This window comes from Aethalodelphis obliquidens, unplaced genomic scaffold, assembly GCF_003676395.1.
Source record: "Aethalodelphis obliquidens isolate GAN/ISIS:26980383/991018 unplaced genomic scaffold, ASM367639v1 scaffold37, whole genome shotgun sequence".
In the NCBI taxonomy this organism is placed as follows: Eukaryota; Metazoa; Chordata; class Mammalia; order Artiodactyla; family Delphinidae; genus Aethalodelphis; species Aethalodelphis obliquidens.
The window spans coordinates 8,085,919-8,102,209 of NW_020837981.1; the positions used below are offsets into that span (position 1 = coordinate 8,085,919).

At 45.0% G+C, this 16,291-nt stretch overlaps 1 protein-coding gene across 5 annotated transcripts in view; it reads left to right on the top strand.

Annotated features, from left to right (window-relative positions):
• Window positions 1-16,291, top strand: part of KCNMA1 (potassium calcium-activated channel subfamily M alpha 1) — a 747,896-nt gene that overhangs the window by 364,047 nt on the left and 367,558 nt on the right. For all 5 annotated transcript variants that reach the window (XM_027129781.1, XM_027129778.1, XM_027129780.1 and 2 more), the window contains exon 3: window positions 10,569-10,630. In XM_027129781.1, the coding sequence (XP_026985582.1) occupies window positions 10,569-10,630 (62 nt within the window). The remainder of the gene's footprint in view (window positions 1-10,568; window positions 10,631-16,291) is intronic.

Genomic DNA, 16,291 nt, shown 5'->3' on the forward strand with positions numbered 1-16,291 from the left:
AGTTACCAGAAGACAAAGTAGGTTCTGGCTCCAGTCAGCTCCCTGATTCCTGAGAAAGTCATAGCCCACTTTGTGCATCAGTTAAAGATGAGGATGGGAGGGGGAGGGGAAGGTGGGGACTCATATAAGGTGTCTATGGCTAAATGGGGAGAGATTCTGGAAACTAAAGGAGAAATTCGAATTAACTAAGGGGTAAGATCATACATCCCAGAGAGGCAAGAATCACATGTATGTAATACAAGTTTCTTGGAGATAGCAACTGCTATTGAAAGGAGAGATATTTGTATCACTCTGAGAAGGTGATTATATTTGAGATTTGAAATATACACTGCTGGATTCCACTTGCAGGTTCTCAGAATTTTTCTTCCATTTTTTTTTATTGTAGTAACTACACATAAAATAAGATTTTATCATTATAGCCATTTCTAAGTGTACAATTCTGTGGTTTAAGTACATTTGCAATGTTTACAACTATCATCACTTTCAATGTCTTTTTCATTAGCACAAATTCTTTTTTTCCCTCATTTTGTAAATAAAGTTTTATTGGTACACAGCCATGCCCATTTATTTATGTGCTGTCTCCGCTGGCTTTGCACTATAGCAGGGGTCCCCAAGCCCCGGGCCACTGACCGAACCATCAGCGGCCTGTTAAGAACCAGGCCGCACAGCAGGAGGTGGGCAGTGGGCGGCGGGCAAGCGAGCGAGCGAAGCTTCATCTGGCTCCGCGTTGCTCTCCATGGCTCACGTTACCACCTGAACTGTCCCCCCCCATCACTCGCATGACTGCCTGAACCAGACCTCCCCACCCCCAGTCCATGCAAAAATTGTCTTCCATGAAACCCATCCCTGGTGCCAAAAAGGCTGGGGCCCACTGCACTAGAGTATCAGACTTGAGTAGTTGTAACAGAGACCCTGTGGCCTAAAATATTGACTATTCAGCTCTTTATAGAAAAACCAACAAATTCTATACACACTAAACAATATCTTTCCATCCCCACCTCCTCCAGGTCCTGGCAATCCCCCTTCTACTTCTGCCTCTCTGAATCTGATTGTTCTAGGTGCCCCATATAAGTGGAATCATACAGTATTTGTCCTTTTGTGTTTGGCTTATTTCACTTAGCAGATGTCCTCAAGGTTCATCCGTGCTGTAGTATGTGCCAGAATTTCCTTCCTTTTTTAAGGCTGAATAATATTCCACTCTATGTACAGACCCCATTTCATTTATCCATTCATCTGTCAGTGGACATTTGGGTGCTTCCACCTTTGTCTGCTGTGAACTTGAGTGTATAGGTGGCTGTTTGAGTCCCAGCTTTCAATTCCATTTTTCCCTTTAATATACTCTTAGAACTGGCAAAATTTGAAAAGTAGGGCAAAGATGGCCATAAATTTAGACCTTGGTGACAACAGGCGGCAACTGGTGACGTGATAGTGCCACAGAAGTTTTCTCATCCTATGAACCTAATTAAATTAAGAGTCCAGTTGGCCAAACTCACATGTACTTAAACCAGACAATTTCTGAAAAAGCTCATTAGGTGCAGTCTTGGGAGCTCCACCAGCTGATGGAATGTTTTCCCCTGGGTTTTTCAATAATTAGACAGGAAAGGTCTTTCCAACTTTAGACCTCAAATGGAAGATTTTTGTCTTGTTTGCCAAGGCAGCGGTTTTCATGCCATTGGTTAAAATATGCAGAAATCAACCTTTAAAATTCTTTGATGCAGTGGCCTAAGGTTTCAGTGTCATTAAACCTCAACTCTCAGGAAGCACACAAGTTTTAGGGAAAATTTTCTGTCTTCATGTTATTATTGCTTTCCATCATTTCAGTTTCTTATTTCAGTTCTAAAAAATTTAGACCTTAGAGGAACACATTGAACTCTTCTGTATTTTTAAGTTGTGCAGAATGAGATGAGCATGGTCGATGAAATCCAGGATGTAAGACAGATGACCCTCCTGTGACAGCTGGGGACACTAACCTGCAGAAGTTCACACAACTCACACTCGACATGAATCCTCAGAGGGGAAGAGAGTAGGCAGTTGACTTATAACTTAGGCCCCAGATTCTTCTTTGAGGAACATAACAAACCAAGCAGAATCCAGACCCTCCGTATCTATTTGTATTAGTCGATTTCTCCTCCACCCTCTCCAGAAAGCCAACTGTTGTACTTAATCTGTCTGTATACCAGCAGACGCATGGTTTATAATAAACTTGTTCTTAGCGTACACTAAGGAGGAGCCTTATTATTTTCCAGGGCTTCTCTGTATCTATAGTAATTTTGAAATTACTACCTAATTTGAAAATGGACAGAGACACATTGCTGGGAATGTAGTTGGTTAACAAATATTGACAGACATCCAGCATTTGTGATTAATTAGCAGAGTGTTCGTTTGTCTTTGTGTTCTTTGTTGTGTGTGTGTGTGTGTGTGTGTACGTACGTACATGTATATATATTCATGTCCCATGTATGCATTTATATTTATATTATTTTGTGTCATGCCCCCTCAGGACTTGGGCTTCCCTTTGTTCCCTCAGATTCCTAGTCCTGAAGCTAATCTAAATTCTCAACCTCTTCACATAACACTCCTGACATCTCCCATCTCAACTGAACCTGTTTTTCTTAGAGCTGTAATTTCCCTCACTTCTCTGTATGGAGGTGGCTTGTTTCTCCATAGCCCAGGGATCACTGGACACTCTGGCCCTCCATTGCCTCTTCCATCCTGTGCAAAACCTTTTCTCTTGAGGCCCCTGCCACCTGACTAAATCCCCATTCTGTCTACTCTCCCTGCTGGTGTCATCTACCGACCTCCAGGCCCCTCTGGCCGTCAGCTTCCAGTCTGTGCACTTGAATGTGCTAGCTGGCCCCTGTGCGTCCCCCATCCTTGTCCTCCTGACTGCAGTGATGTTCAACCCTGCTCCACTTCAGCAGGGGTCCCTTGGATCCTACCATCACAGGGAAGGATTTAAACTCTGAAGTCCCACTCAGTGGGGGTTCATATCCTTCCAGCTTTCTTTTTCTTTCACTGCACCCAGTCTCCAAACCCCTTCTCCAGTCTTTTCTCCATATGCTTATTTATTTAACAAATGTTGATCGAGACACTTTGCTAGCTCCTGGGAATTTAATGATGAGTAAAAATGGATATGCACCCTGTGTTCACAGAATATGCAGTCCAGTGGAGGAGAGAGGAATTGATCAAACGATTACACAAAGAAACGTAAAATTGCTCCTGTGCTAAGTGCCACAAGGTACAGACTGTGCTCATGGGGGACTTTCCTATATTATGTGAGCAGGGAAGTGATGGTGGAGTTGAGATCTGAAGGATGGATAGTCTATGAGGGGAAGTAAGTCTTCCAGGAGGAAGGAAGTGCTTGTGCAAAGGCCCTGTGGTTGGGTGGTTGGGGGGGGTGTGCACACGGTAAATAAGAACTGAAATTTCCATTAGTTGGCGTCTAGAGAGGGAGAAAGTGTGAGATAAAGCCAGAGAGGAGGAAAAAGGCCAGAGTTTTCAGGGTCTTCTAAGCTGTGTCAGGGATATTTATCTTCGTACCAAAAGCCATGGAAATCATTTGCAGCGATTGAGGGGGGGTCCTCGCCATTTTATATCACGTGTCCTGAAAATCCAGTCCATTCTACACTGAGTATGGCTTTATAGTATTGCATTTTTGGAAACACCAGATTTGAATGCCCACAAAATCACAGGCATTTTTTTTTGTAACTATATTCTTTTATTACTTTAAAAATTATAATGATTGAATATACGCCAATCAGTATATTCATCCAATGAAATTCTTTTTTTTTTTTTTTAACATTATTGGAGTATAATTGCTCCACAGTGGTGTGTTAGCTTCTGCTCCACAACAAAGTGAATCAGCTGTACATACACACACGTTCTCACAGGCATTTTTACTAGGCTTCCTTATATTTGAATAAAGCACTGTTTTACTCTTATCTGAAAGTCCCATGTATTTTATTTTAATGCTATAATTCCAAATACCAACTGCTGAAAGCTCCTTTTTTGTCCTTTCCTTCTTTCATCTTGAATACATCTGCACTTCAACTATTGTTTGGAGTCTTGGTTTCCAGTGAATCCACTTACGGCATTTTTGTGTAAGCACTTAACGTAAGTCAAATGTAATGCACCAGAATGTTAGGTTGGAAACTTAGGGGACATCTGGCTGTTTAAATGGCGCTGTCAAAATATTGGTTTTAGGGCTTCCCTGGTGGCACAGTGGTTGAGAGTCCGCCTGCCGATGCAGGGGACACGGGTTCGTGTCCCGGTCTGGGAAGATCCCACATGCCGCGGAGCGGCTAGGCCCGTGAGCCATGGCCGCTGAGCCTGCGCGTCCGGAGCCTGTGCTCCGCAGCGGGAGAGGCCACAACAGTGAGAGGCCCGCGTACCGCAAAAAAAAAAATATATATATATATATATATTGGTTTTATACTTTACAAATCTTTTGTTACTTAGGATAACAAAAATACCTTTTTTGGTAGCAAAATTATGTCTTCTCCTATTGAGAACAGCTAATAGTTCAGGGATGAGAAAAACATACTACTAATCTTGCCATATAGTGAAGAAAAAGAAATCCTTTCCCTTTTCCCTTGAGAAAAGATTGAGACTCATTGTGAGCTTCTCAGGGTAAAACTGGCAGAAACATAGGTTTTTTAGTGAATCACCGAGGTAGGAGGAGAGGGGGCTGTGTCAGACCACCACTCAGTGCCCTGTAGCGATGGCACAGTTGAGGCACAGACGCAGGAGGCGGCAGCTGGTGGGTCTAGGTTTTTAGTTTTGTGAGATGAAAAGCTACAGGGGCAACTCACTGTGCTACTGGAAGCGCAGACTCTGAATCCGAGTGCCCATGGAGTGCACACTTGTGATTTTATGAAAGAAGCAAGCCTTTCTGACACAAATCAGTGACACACGCTTATTGCCATCGTGCTGAATTATAATTATGCAGAAATGGCATACAGTTGGCATAAAAGAGCTCTGCCTTTTCAAGCCAAACAGTTTTCATCTTTCACTGTCTACAGTAACCTGTCAAGGTCCCCACTGGATAAGCATCTGTTCTAATCCCACCATTTCACAGATTGGGAGACTGAGTCCCAGAGACATTATGTGATGTGCTCAAGAGCATGCTGCTTATCGGGGCAGAGTTGAGATTCAAACCCAGGCGGGCCTCCCTACTGGAGTCCTGCGTTCTCCCCGCCACGTGCCAGCCACCCCATGCACCTGGTGTCTGCCCTTCCCTGGACCAGCCAGGTGGACCTGGAGCATCAGGAACTCTCCCTTCCTCCTCCTTGGTTTTCCATTCTCCTCTTCTTCTTCCACTGTGGGAGTTTGCAATGGCGGTGGTGTTATTTCTAGGTCCCCTCCTTCCTTGGACTTCTCAGAAGTGTCTGTTTATATGTGTAGCATTTATAAAATTCACAAGGACTCCTGAGTAATTTAAACTTCTGGATTCCATGCTAGTTGAGGGCAAAGATCAGGCCTGACTTAGCTATTTCAGTTTTCTATTTCCCTGTCTCCCCCTCTGGACCTCAAGCAGAGGAGTTCAATAAAGGTTGATTGTAGAGTTGTTAAATTTGCCAGACCAAACATTATAATTTGGATGCTGGAATGATGTTCTCTCTCATAAACAAACCATCCCCAGATTGTTTGGCCTTGGGAGTCCTCATGTCTTTTTTTTATATAGTGCATTTTATTGTGTATAAATTATTCCTCAATAAAAGAAAGTAATGTGCCTTTGGGATCCTATATCAAAAATTGTTCATTTTCTGAGGGGTCGCTGCTGCCAGTAGCTGGCTAGGCCCTGATCAAATGTGCAGAATCATTAAGTAGGGTCGTTTGTTCTGCGGTGAGCTGAGTAGAATGTGTAAAACCCGTTCAGGAGAGAATTAGTTCATCCCCCTCTCTGTATTTTTTAGAGTACTCCTAGCACGATTCTCAAAGTGTGCAGGCCTCATACATATGTTCTAATGGGCTAATTGTTAAGGCGACATTTGTAAATTAATCTCTGACTTGAGCTAAGTGGTTTTCTCTAATGGGTTTAATTCAGTGACTCCCCGTTCTTGGCCACACATCAGATTCACTGGAGGAGCTTGTTAAAAATAGGGATATGCGGCCTCCCCCTCACCCCAGTTCTCAATTATCTGGTCCCCCGGTGAGGTGAGGGCTTTTAAGGAGAGCTCCTCAGGTGATAGGATTTGAGTGGCAGCAACCTTTGTGACCCTCTGCTCCAAATCCATGTCTGAAGGCCCATGTAGCCTTATGTGTGGGTTTGAAAGCGTTTGGGCCTAAACCCGAAAGCTTGAAACCAGGTTCTAGAGCAGGAAGTATCTCTGAGGAGCCAGCTTTCCAGATTCATTCACCTCCATATCGCATCAATGGATCTGTCTTTTCCTTGGGGAGCTTCAGTGACCTGAGGGAGGATATTCTGTGCCTCGCCATAGTGTTGTGCATTTTTCTGAACTTTCCAAGACATTTGGAAGGTTTTCAGGGTCTGCTCGAATTTCCATCGTGAAGATGGCTGTGTCTTTCTCCTCTCTGCTCACCAAGTATCATCAGACTTTTGTTTTTATATAATTTTCCTGCTTTTTAAAATTTTTATTATTTATTTATTTTTTTGGCCGCCCAGCATGTGGGTCTTAGTTTCCCTGACCAGGGATGACACCTGTGCCCCCTGAATTGGAAGCATAGAGTCTTCCCACTGGACTGCTAGGGAAGTCCCATATCATCAGACTTCTGGTGTCAGGTGTTGGGGACAGGCATTCTTTTAGTATACTGTGTGTGTGTGTGTGTGTGTCTGTGTACCTAGCATTCTTCTGTACAAACACATGTCACGTCTGATCTTAGAGTTTTGAAAATAGATGACTCACGGGCACCATTGTTCCAGTGACATTTATCAAACTGCTTTTGTTTTTAGGAATCTGGCGCTCTATAAATATCACTCAGGACTCAGTACCACCACACAGCGTACGGGTGTTTGCAGTAAAACTAAGAATACGGCAGTTAGCACTACGCAGGGTAGCCAAGGTGATGTGGCGAACCCAGACTATGAAGAGTTAGGAAGGCTGGCCGGGCTCTCATGACAGGCACAGGGTGCGCTGAGAGGGACTGCTCACCTCATCCCTTGTGTCAGACTGTGTCCACACACTCTCGTTTGCGACAGTACTTTGTAAAGTGCTTGGTCATTGTTAGGGGTGTTCTGTGACTCAGCTGCTAGATGGCGAGTGTTTCCCGGTCTCTTTTCTTGGTCTCATCTTACCATGTCCCTTGGGCTGCCTTGCCCCTGGTCCCTGGGACTGTAGTTGCTCAAGGAAGGATTCCCAGCGGCCCTCCCCCTTAATGAAGGGGTATTAGAGTAGCCATAACACGTCGGAAGAAGGGACACTTTGAGAAGGGAGTGGCTGTTGAGACAAGAACCTCTGTTGTTCCCGCCCTTCCCTAGCTCCTCCATTTATGTATGTCCCATCTAGTCCATATCTTACTATATATCGACTCTACCTGTACCCTACAATTGAGCACTAATTGCATAATAGCACAGGACTCATCTATGTAAGGGTTACTGCAGAAAAAGAGCGTATTTTATGACTCCAAGTGGATTTCTTCCTTTTGTTTTTCCTAGGGCCTTGTGCATAGCAAATGTGAAATACTTAGGTGGTTATTTGGGGCTGCTCTGTAATGTAACCATTACCACTTAGGCTCAAATCTAATCATTTTGTATAGTTGGACTGAAGTTTTTCATTTTTAGAGTAGGGTTCTCAGACAGTGGGGTGTTTGCCAGAGAGAGAGAGATGAGAGATGCAAGATGAGAGAGAACTAGCCCTTTGCGAGGGCCCTGTAGAAGAGTCATCTGTTGGGTTCCTATTTTCATGGCCAGATCCAAAGGATTGATTCCTTTTCTGCAGCACCCGGATCCGGGTTGACAATGTAATCAAGCCTGACAGGATAAAGAGCCATTTAGCAAGTTTAAAAATCGCAGGCATGGTGGCCGCCATACTGAGAAGCAGATCCTCCCCCGCCCCATTGATCATTTCGTGCCTGAGGCGGGTGGCTGGGGAATGGGGATGGGACAGTTCGGACACCCTGTACCCCATTGAGAGTCTTGCAGCTGAACGTGTGGACACAAGAATAGGTCCACTCCTCAGAACCTTCAGCTCCTGGGAACTGTGGAGTCATCTTCCTCCTGGGTTTCTCTCCCTCCCTTATCCTGTCAGAGCGATGCTGCTATTTGACTTTGCATCTGAAGAGAGCAAGAGGCCGCCCCTGCTGTCACTGGCTGATTCGCTTACAGCTGCACATTACTCCCCATCACAGAGGCAGCTGGGACACATTAGTGTCAGCTGCTTTGTCCCCTCCGATGCTGGGAAGTCATCATCATGGCAGGAGAGCTTAGATTTTTGAGCCCATTTCAGAATGATGCAGATACGGTGTGCAAGAACTTTTTCCCTTTCTTTTCCCTTTCTCTCCTCCCCTTTCCCCCATCCTTTGCCCTCATCTTCTCTCTAGCTTTAATGGCCTAAGCCTGCACAGCCCGCTCTGAGAGAAGCTCTGCACTCACGGATGCACACACACACACACACACACACAGCCAAATTGCCAGAGATTAGTCTTGCATCAGCTGTTTCTGAATGAAGAAGAGGTCCTTCCCCTCTGATCTGGCCACACCCCTTCTCTTTGCAGCATTTTGAGAATGAGGTCAGGGCCCGGATCTAACTGCTTATGTCTCAGAAATAGCACAGATCAAAATTAATCTTAAGCTACTTGATTTGCTGCCTCATTCAGATAATAGAGGGAAAAGCAGAGGGTTCTTGATGTTTTTGTTTGTTTTTGTGTATAACTTTGCAAGAAATGAATGAATAAATGAATGAATGAATGAATGAATGAGTGCATGTGTGAGGACAGAGACTGAGGTGAACCCACCAGGGGCATTAGCCCTGGGCCGAGGGTAATTACTGACAGACTGCAGGAGTTTCCTTGGATTCAGCTGGAGCCCGTTTCAGTTTTTAAAACACAATGGAAGAATAAAATCAGCCACGGTGGTGTATTGTTTTAATACTTCCTTTCATAAGGGGAATTCATCAGATGCTATGAAGCCACATATTCCCTTTATAATATCCAGTTGTTTCAGCTGTCAGTTGTCTGCTTTGTACCCACCATCCATGGAATGGATGTAACTCCATGGAATTTTGTAAGTATTTTAAGTGAATAGGTATGCAGAGTTCATTTTCTATCAGCCATTTTGGCTCACGTGCATGTAAACACACACACACACACACATACACACACACACGACTCCATCAAGCCTAATCGTCACATAAATCGGGATTCACCTCTATCCGCTAGCCAGTGCCACAGGGATGTCAATTTGAAGATATGCCGAAGAGGCTGACACTTCTCACACCCTTCACCCTGCAGTCCCTTTAGGATATTAGCACGTCTACTAGATATTTATTGCCCCCTGGCATTATGTGTAAGGGTGGTGTTTATGTTTTGTTCTCAAGCTTCGTTGTTGGCTCTTGGCGTCTTTTATATTTTTGTACCTCCTTTTAGTTGCACTCCTGGCCTCCTCTGTGAAGGAGTAAATAAAGAAATTAGAGTGTGGAGTGAGGACAGAAGTGTCAGCGTCAGCCTCATGTGCTGCATATTCGTTTGATGGACTTTACTGTGACAGGTATCCTTTGGAGGAGATGCCAAAACTGTCTTTTGTATCAGTGGTGATTTTGAGTGAAGAGTGAAAAGAAGAAGAACGTTGTCATATACCTGGCCAATCGTATGACCTCATTTGGCTTCCTGCGCCTAAACTGTCTCCAGAACACCCGAGAAGTAGTACAACCACATGCGCACACACACGTTCATGCAATGAATATAAATACGCCTACGTGCGCATATATGGACATTAGACAGACACCAAATGTGTGCTTTTTGATGAATATTTCTTGTATAGAAACGGAAAGTAAGCTAGTAAATTAGTGTTTGTTTAGGGTCGGTGGTAGGAACAGGTATTAACTGTTAACGGGCAGGAGGGGTTTTTCTGGGGTGATGAAAATGTTCTGCAAGTAGATGACACTGCTGGTGGCACAACTTGATAAATTTACTCAAAGTCATTGATTGAATTGTACGCTTAAAATGGGTGAATTTATGGTATGTAAATGATACCTCAGCAAAGCTGTTAAAAATTGATGTCTCTGTCTCTGAGTTCCTTTGGGGCCTAGGTTACATATAATATGAAAAATTGTATCACTGCAATTTTTTTACCTGCTTTTTTCCCGCTGAAGTGTGTTGACTTCAGCTGCAGAGAAGCTGGACCCTGAGGTAACAGGGCCAGATGAACCCCCAGTGCCCAGGGATACAAAAGTCTGCCCTGCGCCCTGTTGGCCAGCAGTGAGGTTGCTGTCCACTGCAAGGTGAGGAGCCGTGCGCAGGGTAGTATGTGGGCGCAGCAAGGGGGCGACACTGCCAAGCAGGCCCCTGAAAACACCATGTTCCGAGCTGCAGCTGCATGTGTCCAGAAAATAAATAAGTAAACTTCCCAGCATTCAGCCCTTAACTGATGGTGTTTTTCTCTTCTTTTGCAGGTGGTGTTAGTCTTTGCTCTCAGCATTGGTGCACTTGTAATATACTTCATAGATTCGTCAAAGTGAGTATTCAAATACGTTGTCTTGCCCTCTTTTCTCAAACCATCACGAGCCTTTACATTGATCTGTTGATTTCCTTTAACACCAACCTTTGCCAGAGCCTCCTGAGTGTGGAAGCCTTTTGGAGGAAGGCAGGGCTGTCTGTGCGGATTTTCTGAATGGGAAAGCAAGCTCTCACGAGGAAGACTTACTTTGATTACGCTGGCCTAGGAGGGCGGGAGAGGAATCTGAGGTCATCACACCTTTTCCCTGGGTATTACTGATTTTCAAATAGCTGTTTCCTGGTGCGGTATTCGCATTGAAGGTGTCAAGAGGTCAAAAGGGCTCTGGTGTGAATTTGCAACCTCTGAGAGAGTCATGGTGTCCAGTCGGTGAGGGTCTGAGCCATTCTTGCCGTGGTGGTAGGATCCTTTTCTTGTGAGGGTTTCCAAAGCTTTACTCTTATTGGAGGTCAGCATAGAAAGCCTGATGCTGTCCTTTGTGCCTGCCAACTGAATATTCAGCTGAAGCGTCACTGGCTGGTGCTTCTTGACTTGTGAAGGTAAGGAGATGGGATGGAGGGGTTTGTGATGACTCCCAGAGGTGGAGGCCCATGGCCATCTGAGATTTCCTATAGTGGACACTCGTGCAGACCCCTGGGGCGCCGGCTGAGTGAACTGGTGCTCGGGGGTGAGCCTGGGGTGGGGTCTGTCTGAGCCATGGACAGAAAAAGGCTTTGAAGGAGGCAGAAGGGGGCACTGAGCGGAGCTGCTAGGTGGCAGCCAGTTCTGCCCTGGTTCCTGCACGTGTCACCCCCTCGGTACATCATTTGTTCCCAATGTTCTGTCGCAAGCTTGAAGTTGACAGCATTTGGGAAACGGGAGCTGAGCTGGTCTGACTCCTTTCTGTGGGGACATGCACCTGACACCTGGATGGTGGCCTTCAGCTCTTTGCCTACCTCATCCACTGTAGGAGTGGTTTTGGTTCCCTGAACTCTCACCCTGGTACACCTGGATGCTGGAGTTTGATCTGAGGACACCTGCCTGGTATCCCTGTTGGCTCAGAGCCTCGTGTGCCTGAATTTTGAGCTCAGTGTTCTCCTTCTGTGGCTCTTTTTCTGTAGTAATTTCATGCATGCCTAAACTCTGAATTTCTCAGAGTTACTGGTCACCAGCCAAAGGATTTTGTGCATTTGGGTGTTGAGCCAAAATCATGTCAAGGAAAATAAAGAAAACATCATCACCTGTCTCTGGGAGCCAGCCACATCTGGAATATCGGCGGCCCTTCAGCCCATCCCCATGCACAAGGCTGGGCTGCCCTTGCCCATCTCAGGTGGAGGGGCCTTGAAAAGTCCTCCAGGAGTTGAGATTCCACGCACTCTTCCATCAGCTCTTCCTGGCCGAGAAAGAGAAGAGTTTTTTAAGTTTGGAAAACTCCAATTGGCATGTCATTGAAGGTAAGCCCCATTTAAATATCTCCTCTTAATAATTCTCGATCATATTTTAATTGAACCAAAGATCTTTTAAAGCTCCTGGTCTTACCTCTCCATTTTCTCCCCAGGGGTGAGGAGTATTCTCACAACTCATGGGGTGCGTACCCTGCCGACTTGTGTGCCGGGGCTCAGAAGGTACTTTCCGGCATGTAGTCTGTGAGCCCCAGCAGGCAAACCCTTACGTGGAGGTGAGTGTGGTGATCGGCCAGAAGGACAGGTGCCTTGGCGCCTTCTTTCCTTGTCTCTTCCTTTTTGCTCCTCTGTATTTCTCAGAAATAAAGTGCTCTTGTAAGATGGATTTGAATTGTGTCCTTTTTTATAGTCTCTGCTATGGGGCGGTCTTTTGCTCTGTAGTTCTTGGTGTTCTCAGCTCCACGTGAAAGGAGGGAAAGGAGTAGAATCTCCCAAGGCAAGACCCTCTTCCCTGGATGCCCTGCACCACTTCAGTGTCCTTTGGATTTAGTTATGATTCTGCTGAGCCTGGGAAAGCCAGTACTGGGAACCCTCTCTGGTTCTGGTTTCTCTTATAGACTTGCAAGGAGTCTATTCTAAGAATGGCCCTTCAGTCCTGTGCTCAGCTTTTCCCAGCAAAAATGCTAAGAATCTTAGAACCAAGACTGTCCTCACTCTCCCTGGGGACTATTTCAGCCTGATCCTAACCTCAGTCTTTCTTCTCTGTCCCTAAACTGAGTGGTTTGGCATAGTGAGCGTTTTTGTTTATAAGAAGGTCTTATGTTTATTTGTGTAGCCCTTTCTACTTTTCATTGGAATTACTACATTGGGTTCTGAGGTCAAACCCCAGGAGTTTGTCCTACGGGGGAACTCATCAGCATAGTCAATACCAAGGGTCTACTATCTTCCTGGGGAAAGCCAGTAAGGATGCTTCCTGTGTAAGTGAGGGGATGAATTAAAGTAGAATCTAAAAGTTACCTCCACGATAAGCCATAGATTCATTCCCAGGTATGAAAAAGGAGCCCATTAGATAAATTATAATCAAGCATAGTAAACAAGGTAAGAAGTTCTGTCCACATATAAGATGCAAACGAAAAGCAGGTAAGAAAGCAGAATGTAAATTCTTAAAATTCATCCCTCCCTTTCATTCAGAACTCTCAGGTTTTACACACTCGTGGTTTGGCTGGCCATCTGGGCATCTTGGAAAGAGAGCTTCAAACGTCTCTTGGAAGTTACGCTAAATCGTCACCCTGGAAAAAAGTGTACCTAGTGTTCTTCAGATGAAGTTTAGTTAGTATTTATACTCTTCAAATAAATAAATCAAAGGACAGTGCATAGGCTTTCCCTTGTGTGAACCTAACTGGGCAGACATGGTCCGTGAAATGGCTTGTCTCGGTGAGTTTTAACCAGAATGGCGGGGAATGCGCCACAGCACAAGTTCAAGATGTGAGGCTCTCTGACCTAGCCCTTTAAATAGTGCACGGAACACACGTTAATATAGAAAACAGGCTCTGTTGGTCGGCGCTGTTAACTCACTGTCAGGGCAGGCCAATGCAGGTTGTATGAGTGGACAGGCAGTTCAGATAAATGTCATAATTGGTGGGTTTATGATTTTCTTAACCTTTCAAAGCTTATTTCACCATCAAGAGGCAGCAGGTAAGTCATTTCCAAAGACTTCTTCTCCCAAACTTCTTTCCTTTTCCATTGGTAAGTCAGGATGGATCCCTGAGTAGGTCTTTTACATTCAAGGGTTCGGGAGGCCCTTCTTTGGGTGTGATTTTCTTAGAGTGGTCACCACAGAAGAAATCACTTGTGCAGCCTCAACTGATTACTATCTGGCCGAGACAGATTGTGCTCAGAGCTCCTAGGTTGGAAAGCCAAAGAGAATTACATGAAACTATGTTAACGTTGTGCTTCATCATCCCAGCAGTAGACTTTCTAGAAACACCCAAGCAGAGGGAGATGTTCCACCCAATCTTTGGATGGATACAGCTGTCAGTTCCTTAACAGACACAGAGAAGCATTAAGCCCACCACACACAGTAGTTCCATCCCCTGCAAAGACATTGAATGGCCACACGAGGCAGATACTATCCCAAAAAACTCCAGTTCTTTTTCCTTCTTTTTTTCCTTCCAGTTTTATTGAGATATGATCGACATACAGCACTGTATAAGTTAAGGTGTACAGCATAATGATTTGACTTACGTACATCATGAAATGATGACCCCAATAAGTTTAGTGAACACCCAGCATCTCATATAGATACAAAATTTAAAAGAAAAAACAGGTTTTTTCCATGTGATGAGCACTCCTAGGATTTACTCTCTTTAACTTTCATTCTTTTTAAAGGTGCCCAATTTAAGGCACCCCAACTTCTAATTTTGACGTCTCTCGATACCTACACCCCCCCCCTTTACTTCCACATACTCTGATCTTCTGTGAAGCAAAGATTTTTTTAAAATTGCATAACGAAGTCAGAAGTGCCCCGAGACGCCCCGTGGGTGATGCTGTCACGTTGCTGGTCCCATCCCTGTCTGTTTTCTCCCTTTGACATAGGATCAGTAATTCTTCTCTAACAGATAAAGAAAAAAAAAGAAAAAAGACCCAAAGATGTCAGTGTGAGGGCAGGATTCGTGGACTGCATAATGCATCAGTTCCTGCTGCTTCTAGAATTTTCAAGGGAAGAACGTTGGAAGAGGTAGAGGCTCAGGGCCCTGGGTATTTGCATTTCTTCCAGGGGTATTCTTGGAAAGGATGACTCACCTGTGTGAAGCCATTTATCCCTTTGATTCATGTTTAAACTCCACTACTTCTTATGCTGCAGTGCAGTGCATTATGATATTTAACGTTGCACACACTGAAAAGGAAGGTCAAGTCCTGCTCACTGGTGACTTCATTGCTGGCTTGTGTCTCTAAAAGGCACGCTGCCTGCTGTGAGCAGAGTAAAGCTGAAAGGTTATACATTGTTAAATTTTTCCTTAATGGCTTTATCTGCTCCAGAATGGCTGGTACACAGTGGGGGCACCTGCTGACTTCACCGGTCTTTTCTCTCGGCTTCTGGTATCAGCAGTGCTGTTTTGGGGGGTATGGACATTAGGAAGGGGAAGGGAAAAGCAGCACAAATTTTAGAGAGCATCCAAAATTTGGACCAGATTCCAGGCTGACAGTGGTGTTGGCGCTGTGAAAGGGGCCTTCCCCCAGTCCTTAGAATTTTACATTTGTACTCAGTGATTCATTCATTCATTCATTCATTTGAGACAGTTTCAGTGTGATCATGCTGAATATTTTCCACACGGTCAAATTGCTTGAGGTTGGTTATGGTTAAAGAAAACTGTCTTTAAGATTGCAGTAGGGGCTTCCCTGGTGGTGCAGTGGTTGAGAGTCCGCCTGACAATGCGGGGGACACGGGTTTGTGCCCCGGTCTGGGAGTATCCCACATGCCGTGGAGTGGCTGGGCCCGTGAGCCATGGCTGCTGAGCCTGCGCGTCCGGAGCCTGTGCTCCGCAACGGGAGAGGCCACAGCAGTGAGAGGCCTGCATACCACAAAAAAAAAAAAAAAAAAAAAAAAAAAAAAGATTGCAGCAGAAATTGACCAGATTGTTTTCATAGTCTCTAAAAATAACATGGGCATCATTGATGTAATGCATACCAAGAGCTCTAACAGAACTGGCTAGTTACCCCACCATTTTACCTGCCCAAATCTTCACACAGCCAGGCTCTAATGCCTTTGCCTAGAAATTCTCCTGAAAAGGGAAGAGAGGGCCGGGTGGTAGAGGGAAGAACATTCACTGATTCTGTGCTGTGTCAAGGTATAGCGCTAAGCACTTTAAAATGAATTATATGTGCAGTCTCATTAAATTCTCCTAGCAACTTGATAGGGTGGGTACTATGACCTTTCCCACTTTACAGATGAAACTGCAACGTTTGCCCAAAACCATGCAGCTAGTAAGTTGTGGAGCCAGGATTTGAATCCATGTGTCTGAAGGAACCTCTTTTCCAAGTCAGGAAGTAAAATTCCAGATGTGGAAGCGACTACATGGGTTCAGTGAGATGTTTGAAGAGAGGTCACGTCGCCTCATCCTGCCAATTCATCTGCCTTGTTTTCTCGTTTGTTCTTCATCTCCCCATTTCGCACCTTCGGGGCCAAGTCTGCAAGGCAGCTGTGCTCACGAGGGTCCTGTGAGTCTTCTCACCGGGACATGGGGCGTGTGGGCCATGTGCTGTCTCATGTCTGTCTGGG